The sequence below is a fragment of the Phalacrocorax carbo genome, chromosome 1, assembly GCF_963921805.1.
Source record: "Phalacrocorax carbo chromosome 1, bPhaCar2.1, whole genome shotgun sequence".
In the NCBI taxonomy this organism is placed as follows: domain Eukaryota; kingdom Metazoa; phylum Chordata; class Aves; order Suliformes; family Phalacrocoracidae; genus Phalacrocorax; species Phalacrocorax carbo.
In genome coordinates this window covers 26278990-26294189 of record NC_087513.1, presented here as the reverse complement: position 1 = coordinate 26294189, position 15200 = coordinate 26278990, and the positions used below count along the sequence as shown (strand labels likewise).

The 15200-nt window shown below is 40.9% G+C and overlaps 1 protein-coding gene across 5 annotated transcripts in view; it reads left to right on the top strand.

Annotated features, from left to right (window-relative positions):
* Positions 1–12038: 12038 nt before the first annotated feature.
* CPED1 (cadherin like and PC-esterase domain containing 1) overlaps positions 12039–15200 on the top strand; it is a 155625-nt gene continuing 152463 nt past the window's right edge. For 2 of the 5 annotated variants that reach the window (XM_064446700.1, XM_064446710.1), the window contains exon 1: positions 12039–13134. In XM_064446700.1, coding sequence (XP_064302770.1) covers positions 12883–13134 — 252 coding nt within the window. In that variant the 5' untranslated portion in view covers positions 12039–12882. The remainder of the gene's footprint in view (positions 13135–15200) is intronic. The other 3 variants (XM_064446691.1, XM_064446677.1, XM_009504244.2) reach the window with 3 other exon arrangements.

The following is a 15200-nucleotide window of genomic DNA, read 5'->3' as shown; positions in this document are numbered from 1 at the left end:
CCATAAAGCTTACATGGATGTAAAAAGCGACTGAGACGTTAATGGAAGAAAGCCCATGGAGGCATAAAATGCACAAGCAACACATCTGGATCAAAAACTCACTGAAGACCGATCACTAGAATTTAAGAGAGTTTGTAACCGGTGTTTGTTCCTGGATGTCTGTGACAGTCCTGCAATCCTCTGGCATACACCACCGAACGCTGTTTGATACAAGCGAGTGGGTTAGGGGACCCTTCAGCACTCTGCAGCGCAGCTGGCTTTAGTTTCATCTCAGTGCTCCAGCATCTGGGTGAATTTTTAGGATTAGGAGGTGTTGGTAGTGCCAGAAATGGAGAAGGAATGTGCTAAGCGCTCTAACAGTACAAAAAGTGGTCTTTGCCTTGTAAACTGTGTTGTCTGTTTGCATTGCAAAGAAGTAAAATTTTTCTTCTTGGCTGTAGGTTTTATTTATTCCAGGTCTGAAATGAAAGAGGAAATACATTTATGCTTCCTGCTCTGAAAACCCTGCAAGGTTGTCTCTCTGAATAGCACAGAATAATTTGCATTCTTGTACTCTTTATTGAACTTTGCAAAATGTTGTTCAACCACACAGAGTAAAGATTAGAAATTCTGGGGTTGGTTTTCCCCTTTCTCTTCCCCCCTCACCAGGAGGTACCTTCCACTGGGAGCTGGCTTTTCCTGGCAAGTTTTTTCATCTCCCACCTCATCCTGCTGGCATGTCTGGACCGTGCGCTTTTCTTGTTCACGAGGAGTGACAGGTGACAGAAGGAGGACCCGGGTGGCCTTCACCTTGACAGCAGGGGGTTCAGTTTTGCACTTACACTAAAAAGGTCTGAGAAGCAGAATTGTAAGAGGGATGAGGGTCTGACTTTTTACGGTCTCTTAGGGGTATACATGAATAGCTCGAGTTAGGCCACAGTGTATGAACACTGCCTCTGCAGTTTTGTTACTCTTCACAGGATTGCCTAAAATGCTCCAAGAATAATGTAACTAAACCAAGAAAAATGTAACCTTTCATTATATATCTTATACATACAAGTTACGGTAATATTCCTCTGGCACTTTCAAATCGATATCTTGCTTTTATATGATATTCTATCGACAAGCAGCAGCTTTTTCTTCTAGACATATCTTGTATTTAGGAGCTGTTTGAGGACACAAAGGTTGTCAGCAAGTTGCATGATTACGGACTTGTGCTTGCATACCTCACGTCTTACAGTAATGATAGTTCCTTACATTATTTCATATACCTTTAAAGTCTATTATAAACATGACTTTAACTGTTTGCTAACTGTATTCCCTTTTTCAACTGAAAAAAATTCCTGAAGCTATTGAAATAAAACCCCTAGCATTTCTCTCTAAGATTATATTCTAACTGTTAATATTATTAAGATGATTATAACTAAGATAAGTTAACTTCTATTACAACTGGAGTAGAGGAATTACTTGTAGAGAAGTGTAGAGTAGAGAAAGTACTTGCCTGATGACTGCACAAGAAATCTACCTAATGGAGTAGAAAAGAGGTGGTGGAGTCACCATCCCTGGAGGTATCTGAAAGACGTGTAGCTGCGGCACTTCAGGACATGGTTTAGGAGGTGTGGTGGTGTTGCGTTGGCGGTTGGACTTGGTGATCCTAGAGGTCTTTTCCAACCTTAATTATTCTGTGATTCTATGATTCTGTTCTATGAAAATGATGAACAATGTTAGGGTCCACAGCTGTTTTACATTTTTAAAGTGCTAATGTGTATTTGTACTTTGTACCTTATGTTAAGAAAACTTCTGAGAGTTGTGACAGCTCTGCTCCATTGCAAATATTTATTCAGCAATGCCATGTACGTTGAATCAAATTTGTAAGCTCACATTTACGAAACCAGGTACCGCCGAGTAAGAAAATTTTCACTGTAGTTTAGGAGTCCAAAGAAGGGATTCTTAAACTAAATGAAGTAGATGCAGTTTTCAGCTATGATTTATATATTTTTCATTAAAATAACAAAATTTGGGGGAACTCTAAGTATACTTTTATTGCTGAACACAGATTTATTTATTAGGTTGACAGTTAACTTGGTTTTCCTAATTAGGGTTATACTAAGCCTTTCTTTACAGAAGAGTAAGTACTAGTTCTACTGCATTTGCATACAAGAAACAGAAACAGGGAGGAATGTGAAGATAATTTTATATTGTTTCCACCTGTGAAACTGTGGCCCCATGACTTCAAAGCAAGTTTTACTCTTTCTTTTCAGGAAGAGATGTGGGATAGGTGTTTGGATAAACTTTGAAGCATGAGTGTAGTTAAGTGCTGGAAGGGGTCAGTCAGGGAAGCACTATGGAATTAGGGAATCCTTTCTTGTCAGAAGTACAGGAATATTTTCCCCTGTATTGATAAAGCAAATGTTTTTTACAGCTCTGTTTTTTATTCTGGTGAGACTAAACTTACATTGTTTCTGGGTGTGGGTAAAAATAAGTGCTCATCATATTTAAAAATTGTTTTAATAAATGTTCAGTTATGTGGTTTCCTTGAAAAGGTGATGAGTTGGAGCGTTTCCGCTGTGATGAATTCATCTGGATATGGTATTCTTGACTTAAATTATTTTAAAATGTGTTTAATTTCTCTCTCATGTTATTTGGGGCTAAATTAATCTCAGCCTTTTAAAGAAAGCACATTCTATAGATGGATGGATTAGTCAATAGTTGAATGAAATGGCAAGAAAAACATGTGTTCCTTAGTCAGGTCTGGAAAATATAATGGTTCTACAGTCAGTAGTATTGATCAACCCTTTATTTTAATTTAGAAAGATACACCATATATTTCCCTGGGATCTTCCCAATAGCCTCATACTCTTGGAATGGCTAAGGAACTGAGGAAAAAACAGAAATTAAGCTAGGAATTCTTTTAAAATTACCGTGAAAAATTAAAATTATGTATTAATCATTTTAATCCCGAGTAGAAATTTTCTTAGATGCTGACTTAAAGCATGCTTGTGCACACAGAAGTCCTGATTTCAGAAGCAATGGTTACCTTTGAGAGAGTCACATCAGAACAGTTATGGCCATCACTTCTATAACATTGTTGGTTGCTCCGGTAAGACATAGATAGAATCTAAAATATGCACTGGGAAAACACCTCAGTGAAGTTTTAGCCCAGGACAGGAAAACTAAAGATGATCCTCAAAAAAAAAAAAGGGGAAAAAAATCCAACTTCAAGGTATTTTGGTTACTATCTATCTCCATTAATGTTCAAGATTTACCAACTCTAAAGTACTTTTCATTTTGAAAGTTCTTTCCAAACACTCACCTACAGCTATTTACTTAAAGACTTCTGTTAAGAGGGCGAAAGGAATGTACAGAGAATGCCTCTTTATGGAGGCTGACAAGCCTTTTCAGAGAAAAGGTTCTAAGTTTTCCTTTTACCTACTGTTTAAATCTTAAGTAGTAATATTTTAACTCATGAGGAAGGAATAATCTAAATATATTGTTCATAGTTACACCAACACATTATAAAACTGTAACCTGATTTCATATTTGCCTAATGCTGGCATGATTTTAAATCAACCTCAAATATTCTCTGTAATTCTCTTTCTGAAGTCTATTTTAAAACAAGTGAATTAGCTATCAGCCTTATAAAGAGTTTATTAATTTTCTGTGTTGGCACTACCTAGTTTTACTTTATTTTCCAAAACAAATATCTCTTCAGTACGCTTTAGTTTTAAAAGTGCATCAAAACATAGTTATATGGAAAAAGTGGTCGAGTTAAAAATCTTAATAAGATATGCAGCTACTTCATGCTGTATTTCAGAGAGATTCTGATTTGGTTATTTTTTGTTTATATTTTAATTTATGCAAAATCAAATCCTGAGAACATCTACAACTGCCTCTAGTCATAGAATATACCTCCATAATTAAAAAATATAACGAAACAACCCACAAGAGAGACAACCCCAAACAACCCAGTAATCAGACAATGAACAAAAATGCTTCTGTTCACTTTTCAGCCCCTCTGGGCAATTCAAATTAAGTGTGGAAGTATAAAAACTGACAGCAAAACATTTTAGATCTCTCAGACCTGAGAAATATCTTTCTTAAACCTTGCTTTTACAACAGCCCCTTGCCTGGAATGCTAGTTTTACATATGGCCCGTTTAATCAAAATGGTGAAGATCGCCCACTGGCCGCGTGATGTTCGGCTTCCTCCCAGCCGTATCGCAGCGGTTCAGCATGACGTCCCTCCCACGGTTTCGGCTTTCAAGCCACTTCCTCCCAGCCCAGTTCAATAGCCGTCAGGTGTGTTTTCAGTAAGCCGTGCAGTCAAACAGACCAGAGCCGAGAGGCCGCGTAGTGACTCTGCGTGGGGCAGGACACAAGGAACTCATCAGTCCGCACGCCAGCTGCAATGGGGACTTTCTGTGTGGCCTCCTTCAGCATGTGTGTTCTGGCCGCCTTGCTTTTGTTAGCTGTAAAAATGGTTAAACTTATTTTTCAGCTTTACTTTTAGAAAAACCATGTGGACTAGGTTGTCAGAAGTCAGTGCTTAAAAGATGTAATGTTCTTAAGGGTATTTCTAAAGTAACTTCTGTGCCACAGTGGTTGCTGTTATCTTGTTCTGCTATAATCATGCTGCAGCAGCTGGACTCCTGCGAGAAACTGTGTAGTTATAATCAGAGCGATAAGTTCAGAAGTATACCATTATCTTTTTCTGCTTGTCCATAAGGACAACAGAATAGCATGTCTGGCATCTCCGCATATCCTATTTGCTTGTACCATAATTTCTCATATACATGCACAATATGTGAAATGCCCCAGGTGACTCATTTCTGTACTGGCTTATTGCATATCCTGGCAGCACCACAAGAATGCAACAAACTGGAATAAACCATTATCTACTCTAGTATATATAATAATGGCTGGTTAGCTGTATGGGCACCTTGAGGGGCAGAGGTGAGCATTTAGTCTACCTTTCTGTGTGATGTGGTTGTCTTAAAACTCTACTTGCTAACAGAGGAACTCTGTCAAACAAATACCCATCAGTACAAAGCCTTTTGATGATACAAAAAAAAAATCGAGTTCTTGTTCCCTTGTGCCTAAAACACCCACATGTATGAACTCAGCCACTGAAGTCAGTGGAGGCGATAATGGGGTTCAAGTTGTACATTTGCATGGATATTTACTGTACTGGGGCTAACCAAAATTTAATGATCAAAATGTCTGAAATGATTGGCACCTGGAAAACTTGATCCAAAACTATAAAGCTTGTTTGTCAGTTATGGCAGGCGCACCATCTGCAGCAGCTCACACTAAATCATCTGAAGGACAACACAGAGACAGCTGTAGGTACCTGAGAGCATTGTTTTATGGTCATACAATAGAGGTAACACTAAACGATATTTTCTTGTTTGTAGGAGACTTCCTTTTGTTTCCCTGCTGCCAAAGAGCATCAGAGGACTGCTGAAGCTAGGAGACACTGGGGCGGTCATTCAGAACCACTCTGCTAAAGGAAGAGAGGATGTTCCTGATCTTGGGAGCAGTGAAGAGGAAGAAAGGCAGCCAAAGGTAATGGGACAGAAGAAATACGGTTTAAGGAATTTAAAGAGTGAACTGGAAGATGAGTGTTTATGGAATGAGGAGCCTAGTTGTATTTTTCTTTTTCAGCTTCTGAAAGTTGGTTTATCTGAAACAGAGCTTGCTCCTGAACTTGAGGGCAACTGTATAAAAAAACTGGTGCTTGGGAATGACTATCATGAATTTTCTGGTTACCCTGGTTTTCCTCATTTTCTGGACTGTTTTGGGTCCACTTGTGCTGTGGAAAGAAGGAGAAAAAAATAAATGCTCTACTAGTCTTGGCTACCTACATAATGCAGCCAGGCTAAAGTGAAAAGGGAACATGGCAATGAAATACTTTAGTTTACACGAAAGAAGAGGAAAGACCTTGTGACAGCACCTGGAGGACTATGATGACATTTCAATTCTGTGTTTTGGGTTTACTGGAACAGAAACTAGAATAGTTAATTAAGAAAAAAAAAAAGAAAAAAGAATGCTAAGTGGTAGAAATAAAAGGGTTTGCTAAATGCCCTTACAGACTGGGCCTTTCCTTCACATTTGTTTTCATTCCAGCAACTCCGTGACTGGCTTGCAAGCTTCACCCATTCCCACTGTATCGGAAGCTGTTTAGGACATGTGCTACTGACACCCTGGAGGCCTGGCTGAGTGATCGCTCCTTCCTCTTTGCAGTAGCCTCAGAACCGGTATGCTTGCCAGTGGCTGTCCCTCTCCACCCTGTCTCCTTCTCATGAAAGCTTTTCTGACCTGGTGCTGGGGCTGGAGGGGAAGGGCCTGGCATGGGGAGGGTGTTCCAGTATATGGAACCGTTGGTGAGCAATATGGATGCCCTCCATTGCAAACGTCATTTGATCAGGCAGGGAGTGGCTAGGATGTAGTCAATGACACCGGTATTCTCAGTTTCTTCCCACTCCCATCAGTCACTTTCACCTGAGTATAAGGAGCTAGGCAGAACTGCAAGGAAAACATTATTTTGCAGCACAGCACATAAAACACATCCAGAGCCCTCCTCCAGGTACAAGGCAGTGAACAGCTCTTCTTGCAGAAGAGGTGCATGAGAAAGTAGAAAAGTATTTGTGCAAATACCTTTCATATAATAAACCCAGAGACTGTAACTGAAAAAAAAAAATACAATAAGAAGGATCTAGATCACCTAAAAGAGGAAATTATTCTCTGTGTTAAAAAAAAAAAAGAGAATAATTTTGAGAGGAGACAGAGCTGCCGTCAGAAAAAGTTTGTAGGAAGAAAGAGGAAGACCTGAGAATGGAAGTTCAAATGTCCTCACCTGAGGTGTGAAAAGGAGGACCAGCAAGATGCCAGAGATGTGAACCATGACAAAATCAAATATTTACTTAAAATAAAAAGGAACCCAAATGCTGTCAGAGGTCATGAGATATTTCACCTTATTCCTGTTCTGCATACCCAAAGATAAATGTCTATGTTCTTGCAGCCTATCTGGGCATTTTTTTTGGTTATCAGGTATTCTTATTCAGCTCTCAGCAGTAACCAATCTATCTGAGCAATCACTATGGCTAAAAAAGCCATAAATCTGTGTGTAATCTCAGAATAACTGCTGCAAGGGGATTATGTCAAGAGTCAGTGAATAAATGTAGACAGGAAGAAGCAAAGAATTTACCAATCTATTTCTTCCTCCTTTGCTTTTTAAGCAGGAACCAGTATCTTCAGAAGACATTGGTCTTCAGCTGCTTTCCCTTATCCTCATGTAAAGCAACTTTCTGTATCATTAACATATATAAATAAATAGATACCTGTGTTTCATTGTCACCCTTCTTCCAAAAGACAGTAGTGCGGAACTTGGCTGACGTACAAAGAGATGCTTCTGGACAAATAACTTGGTCCACATCCTACCTAAAACTTTAGGGAGGTTCAGTAGTCTGGTGAGTTGAGTGTCAAGCTTTGCCACTGCCTAAAAGGTCCTGTTCTCTTCCTCTGTTTACATCCTCTCTCACTCGTGTTCTCCTGGTGTTTAACTTGTACCAGCACTAGAGCCCGTTGGACCTCTCGGCCGATTCGGCTGACTCACGTGGCAGAAGACCAATCCAGCTCAGCAGTCTTCTCATGAGAGGATCTAATGAGCTCCACCACAAGGTCGGAAGAGAGGAAGGGAAAGAGCAGGAGCAGAGGTAAGGAGGAGACGCTAAAAGCAGGGGAGAGGGGAGCAAGCAAGACCTTCCCCTTTCTGCTACAGGGAAGGGGAATTACTAGACTGGCTGATCTGACCATGGAACTGCAGGCCTAACAGCACCTTTCTTGGGGCAAAACAACCAGCAATCACAGCTCTTAACACACTGACAAAATTTACAGACTAAGAATCTAGAATGGACTATATATGGACTATACATATATATGGACTCCAAATCCTATGATAAGAGAAGTAAACACACCGCATGTGTAGTCCAGATCATTTATTGCCTCTTACATAAAGGCAAAATATTAAATAAATCAAAAGGGGAGTCTCCCCTAAAACTCTTCTCGCATTAGCATCAACTGTTTTCCTTTCCAAGGGTTTGCAGAATCTTCTCTGCTAGCCTGCCTTCACTGTGAGCCAAGATCAGAGAGCTGAGCCAAAGCGGGATTAAGACGTGAATCTCTGTCCTCTGGAGTGCTCTGTGGAACAAAATCACAATATCATTAAGGCTTACAGTGTTCTGTGAATGGGAAAAGGGGAGAGAGTCTGGGTATTTACTACGCTGGGATTAATTTAAACTTCAATAGTATCAAATCTTCCAATGTGCAGAGCAATAATGAAATGTATTCCTCCTATTTTCTTCACTCTGTGCCAGTCTTCCCCATTCACTACTTGTAATGGGACCACACACAGGATTGAAGATACTGAAAATGTAATTGCAGTCTGGATTGAATTCAGGGTGAAGTAAAGAATCGTGTAGGGTGTGGCTGAGCAGGCTTTCTCCAGCACAGTTTAACTGGATGTTTTACTTGAATATTTACAGTGCTATTAATGCCTATTGTTCATAAAGCTTTTATCCAATATTTGAATTTAGTGAGAATTTATGGCCCTTGGCTTAGTTCTTAGTTTGCTAGAAAATAAAAAAAGAAATTAAAGGGTTGACCATAAACAATGAAAATTGCACATAGGTTTGCACTGTGAAGATGACAGACATGATTACAAGGACTTGACTATAAGTTCATTTAGAAATGATCTGTTTAAGCTTATTTCATGTGACCTCATTTATCACTGAAATGGTTGCTAGTACGCTATACTTTGTGATTTGAAATTTGCTCAAGAAAAGAGCAATTGTGAATAGTTTTTTAAACATATTTTCTTCTTGACAGCCTCGATACAGTGAAATTATTGATGCAAAATGGTTTTCATTATATCAAATCCTGATCTTATAAGCACTTATGTCTGGACTTAACTTCACTCAGATTTGCAGAATAATTCATGTTAGGTCTCTGAGTGAAGTTAAGCATGCATAAAATGGCTCTATTCAGCTGGCCTTAAATTTCTGCTAACTTTCTGTGCCTAATATTTTTTTCTTGGTTGGCTCCTGGCAAATATCTGTCCAGGTCGCTACTAGAACATGGAAATCATTCTTCAGTGGTCACTAGCTTTCACCACCGAACAAACACAGAGGCTTGAGTAAAATGGAAGCTGTGTTAGTATGAGTTGGATTGCTTAATACCCCAGTGAGACGATGAATGGTGCACATTACATGCCTGCATGGCATATTGGCTAAGTCCTTTCAGATCCTAGCCCCTGGCAATTTTTAGCAAGTCGTGTGACTTTCCTCTCACCTTTTCTGTGTCAGGGTTTCTTTAAGCACTTACAGTCTGTTCCAGATGATGCAGATGGAACTGGGATTCTGGCTGCAAGCACTGGAGATCACTCTTGACGGATACTGCTGGCTGGTTTTGGCAGAAGTGATCCCTGCAGGACCTTTCCTCATGCAGAGCAGGACAGCTGTAGGGAGCACCCAGGAAAGCAGTCCTGCGTGAGTGGAAGGAGTAGAGAGAGGTAAGTAGGCTAGAGAACTCTTAATCCATGCAGTGGGAGCAGCCACTGGAAGGAACAGGCCTGGGAATCCCAAATAGGAAATTAATACTAGATTTGTTTTGTATGTCAGAAAGAGGAGATTTGCAGGTTTCTGCTAAGATTTCTGAAATACGTGCATATGCCTACAAATATAAATACTTAGCTGGATATTTCTGATCTTACAGATAATTGTGTTCTGCAGTTGTCTGAATATTATGCACTGAAGACTCATGAGTTTGGGACCCAGGAGGCCTGAAACTTTACCCACTTATATCCTTAGTTATGGCAGGCGAATTAGGCCCCATTTGCAATAGTCTTGGCTTAATTTCTGAAGTGTCAGAATGTGACCAGGTAAGTCAGTAGACACGTAAGCCCAGAGATGTGGTGGAATCCTGATTCACAAGATGACAGGAATCATGTTCATTGCACTCTGGCTGTGATTGGGAAAAGTATTTACAGCTTAAGAAACGTGCATTACATGCTATTGTCATGAAAAGAAACCACAAAACATAAAGAAGAAGCCAGCTCGCTCCTTGGAACGTCTGGGAAAAGCAGATGAACAGAAGGCGGATCCCCAGGAGTACACAGGAGGCAGTGATCTGCCTGCCCTCTCCTGATATCCCTTCATCTCTGCTTTTGCAGTAGCAGTCTTGGTAAGTAAAAGTTGTCAGCTTGTCCTGAAGACTTGGGGCCCATGAGTGATCTTGGGGTTGCAGGAAGGATGAATTGGCTCTGAGACACTGGGGAAAATGTGAGGATAAAAACCCTACTTATAAGCTTAAAAGGGGAAAATTATGTTGGGCTGCAGGGAGAGCATGGTTACTTGCTGTGCTGAAGGTAACTGAGGCAGCAGGGCGTGAGGACAGAAAGAATTACTTTGTTCTGTTGTGGGGCTCTACCAAGAGGGTATGATCACCACATAATGAAGCAACCATTAATCCAAATCTTTATAAACTGGTTTTAATCAAGTCTTCTAGCAATAGCACATAAAGCTCTGACTAAAAAACCCCTCACTAAGAATTCGGGAGAAGTTGACAGCCACGCAAATGCCACCCATACAGCTGGTGGTAGTGGGCCCAGAAATCAGGGCATGCCAAAAACCACAGGACAATCTCTTAAAACAATAAAGCAACTCTACTATGCTCTCCGCCTCCACTGACGGTGTTACTATGGCTCCCAGGCTGGCTGTAGCGTCTCTGCAATTCTCCTTTGAATGTATCAGCCCCCTGGGTACCCTCCTCCATTGTATGGCATAGACCTACCCTGAAGCCAGCTGCAGGGAACCCATGGTTTTCCAGCATCCGCTAGACAGATTTGTTGGCTTGCCAGAGGCTTTGCAACACAGACTGGCTGGAGCAGGACCCAAGGATGCTAGTGTGCTAGTGTGCTGGGAAGGAGGGAGCATCAGCAACTTGTCTCCAGAGAGCAGAGATGGGAGTTTCTGTGTGGATGGTAAACATGTAACATGGGAGGGTACAGGCAAGTTTTGTAGCCCTTTCCTGCTCAGGATAACCCAGGAGTCTAATTTAGACAACGACAGCCCCAGACAGAAAGCTAAAATGCAGTGCATGTGACAGCTGGGGTTCTGCATGAGGTGTTGAATGACTTCTATGGCATTTTTCTATACGTGCAAATTGATGGTTTTAGTATGAAAAAAGAAAAAAAGGATCTGAAAGCTGAATAAACACCAACACTTCAAAGAAATACATACTCTACTCTTCATTGCTCTATTTAGGCCTCTACCTTGCTAATGCTACTGCTGCTGTTGAATTGTGCAGATTGGCTCAAAATTATCACAACAATGCCCATTTCTTATAGATGAGGCAGTGTATGAAGAACTCTTTCTTTTCAAAAATAACTAAGGATGGAAGATAAAATAGACATCTTGTATACAGACATTTTTAGCTAAAAGAACTTGATTATATGAGAAGTTTAGCTCTATAAAGATAACAGAGTTCCTCAACTGTTCCTGTCTCGTCCCTGTCCTGTGTCAGCAGGGGGAAGTAGTAACTAAGACCTTCTGAGGCTTAGATACTAAGTGCTTTTACTGGAGTATTTTTGTCCGCCCTCCTTTCTTTCCCTCTTTGACATCAGTAAGAAGTTTTATTTATACACTGCTATGAGATAGTATATCTACTGCGGAAAATTACTGACAACTCTTTGCCAGCGACGCTTACGTCCAAGTAATTCTGCTTCCTTTTACGACATTTTTGTTAATCTGGATTAAAATATTGCAGATGCTGCTCAGATTCCTACAGCCTGCAAGATATTAATATTGTTTCAATCATACTGATTGTTGTAACAGCAGTTTTCTAAAAATTGCTGTGATGGTGGCTTCGAGGCATGCAGTGTGAGCAAGGACACCTCTTGTTCCCCATCCAGATCTCGGGCTGTGTCTCCAAACCCCGTGCCTGCTCTGAGCGGAGCTAGTTTAGCCCCACCCTCTGAGCAGTCCAGCCTTTATTTATATGAAATCTGTGGTCCAACTGGCTTCAGATGGCGTGTGTATGTGCGTGTGCCTGCCTTCTGAGTGTGTGAGACGAGCTGGGATCATGAGCCAGGGTTGTTCCAAGTGGTTTTAATCAGCAGCCCATTAGAGCAGAACGGAAAACTTCTAACAGGATAAGAACCGAGTAAGTAAACCTAACTTTGAACTCACAATCTGGACAAAACAAATGCAAATGAAAATCTTCATAGCCTGTCAGTTTTCAGATAAATGATGACTTTTAGAGAGAAAGCTGTGCATGCTGACAGGAAGGAGGTAATTTAAAAGGACTGGAATGAAGGAAACTGTAAAAACAAAGTGGGAATTGAGAATGCAAGAGAGAAAAAAACAGCAAACGATTGTTCACGAAGTTGGTACACTCTCTTACTCGTTTCAGCTGTGGACAGGACATATTGAGCTTTAACCTCTTGCTTTCTTGGATACTGTTGTCTGGCTGGGACTTCCTTCTGGAAAGGGGGTGAAGATTTCTGCTCCTCACCTGTCTGCCAGCAGGTCTGTTCTCCCGGGGGCGTGGTGTGGACGACCTCCTTACAGAACGCCCCATGGCATGCTGCTGCTAGCCGCTGCTCACTTGCTGTTTCTTCACAGGTCGTTCCTGTACCCCCATGGGAGGGTACTTCCAAAGCCTCTGCTCCTCTGGAACCCGTGACTTCTTGCCAGGCACCAGGAAAGCACTCAGCAGCAGAAGTGGGGGAAACTCTCACTAGTTTTGGGTAAAGCGTGCCTTTGACTTTTTTCACCCTGGCAAGACGTGGCTACTTGGACTGCATCTGCAATGTGGCAAAGGGTGAAGTGAGGACGGCAAAGAGGCCATGGTTTGTGGGCAAGTCCCCAGGTGCCGCAGGCTTTGTCGCCCTCGTCCCTTCCTTCTGGCCTTAGTGGTGGCCATCTGTCTGTTCTGCCAGACCCTGACTCCTCTCATGACCAGCAGCATCCTTTCGGCAGTCATTAATGGGATTGCACCCAATAAACTGACTAAAACACAGCAAGGAAGATACAAGGAGGTCTCCCCAAGCAACACTCACTGCTTCCTTCCTGGCAGTAATTCACAGACAGTGAAAAAGGTAAGTCAGCTGGAGCAGAGTGCTGAGCAATAATTAGCAAAGCGAGGGATAGCGAGTCTGGTAGGATCATCTGAGTCCAGCTAAAATTAGCCTAAGCTTGGAAGTCTGAGATCTGTATACAAACAAATGGGTGATCTAATGACAGCGGCATATGCGCAAGCACATCTCCATTACCAGCTCCTCAGTGTGGTGTTATTAACACAGGAATCCTGAAATCTTCGACTGAAACATGGCATTGCTTTCTGACTCCTGGGAGATTTCAGTTTGCTGCACAGACCGTATTTTATTTTGGCTTTAGGAAGCGGGTCAGAGGCTTTACAGTACAGGCACATAAATCAGGAGCCAGTGGGGTTTTATGAAAGTGACTGAGGCGGTTAATTAACACCGGGACTGCAGCTGCCCTGTGTTAGAGTTATCTGCTGGTCAGTTTTGTTTTTTACTGGGATTCTGCTGAAAAGCTGAATTTAACTGCATTTGAGAAATAAAAAAAAGGCACTTTTCACGTTTTCAAATCACACTATTTACTTTGGAATCTTTGTCCCACAAATTTTACTTTGTCCTTAGGTTACCTGACCTCATGTTTATTTTGTATAGGGGTCCTAGAATGGGTGTTAAAACCTAACAAACGCAGATACTGTTATTTTAGTCGGAAAATGTGGTTTGTTAAATGGTCCAGACTGAGGTAGTTATTTTTACTCTGGAATCTGTAATCAGCACTAGCACAAATGTTTCAGGTTTTCTTCAGTCCTACAGAAGGCTGCTAATAGCACAGCAGATATCTCAGCGTGAAATTATCATTATGCTGGCACTTTATATACAACTGTACCAGGACTATAAACAACCTCTGACTTCACAGATTATGGACAGCATCCACATAAGGCAGTTCAAATTAAAAAAAAAAAAAATTAGGCAGCTGCTTCTTTGATTAGTCAGGGTTCATAGTCCGAAAGGTCAGCAATATTGATTTTAGGAGAGCAGTTGTAAAGTGCATCTTCTGCAACAACCAAAAACAGATATGTGAAATAACTTTGGCATGAACTCTTTAACCTTAAGTTTTAAAAAATTGATTTTTTTTTTCTTGTGAAGGTCAGAGATTTATCTTACGAGTTGCAGAAATCTACTCCATGCTTTGTTTGTCATAATTTTATATTTTAATGACCTTTTAGTACACTAGGTACCCAGATTTGGATTTGTTCAACAATGTGACAAGAAGAATTACAATTTAAAGGGAAATAAGCACAGCAGGCAGATGCGGATCATATTGTGTTACAGCTTTTGACACTTACAGTCCATTCCTTTTTATTCATTGCTATTGTAATGGCAAAGAACATTTCATATCTTAACTTGGGCTACCGAAAGTCTGTAAGAACTGGTGAAATAATGGCAAAGTTTTGCTAGTATGCTGTTTGGTTGAAAATATCTGTATCTTCTTCCTTCCCAATTTGCCTAAGAAAAAAGCAGATTGACATTGAACTTAGTGTGCTGGCTATCTGAAATGAGAAGGAAGCTTATGTTTTTACAACATGTTGTACTTATTGCCCTCCAGCATACATGGCTGAATGTGACTATCATACACACATGCTGAACCTATAGTACAGATGTAAATGTATATGTTAACCCTAATAGGTATGTTTTCCAGGGCTGTGCTACTCTAACACATTCCTCTTCAAGTTCTGAAGACCACCCATAGCTGGCTCCCTATTTGTCTTGAAAGCTTCCTCTAGAGCATGAAGAACAAAATGTCTTGCACATGTTGGGATGTTACACTAAGTTGTTCTCTGTTTCCAGAGAATGCTCTGCTGGTTGTGTGGGCTGAATCTCAGGGAACAGAAAAGACAAACATCTCCAAATATCTCTACCACTTTACTTTGAAAGTGTGTTCTTGAACTGAGTATTTTTGCCCACTGCTTATTCAGATAGCTGAGCTGTTATCTTGCATGAATTTATTGGGTACCCAGTAACATCTAAGACAGATGTCATGGTTGAAACTTTACACCATTTTATTTTACAGCCACATGCCCACCCACAGTAGCTAGTTTGGAAACAAGTTTTCATTAAAGCTCTGG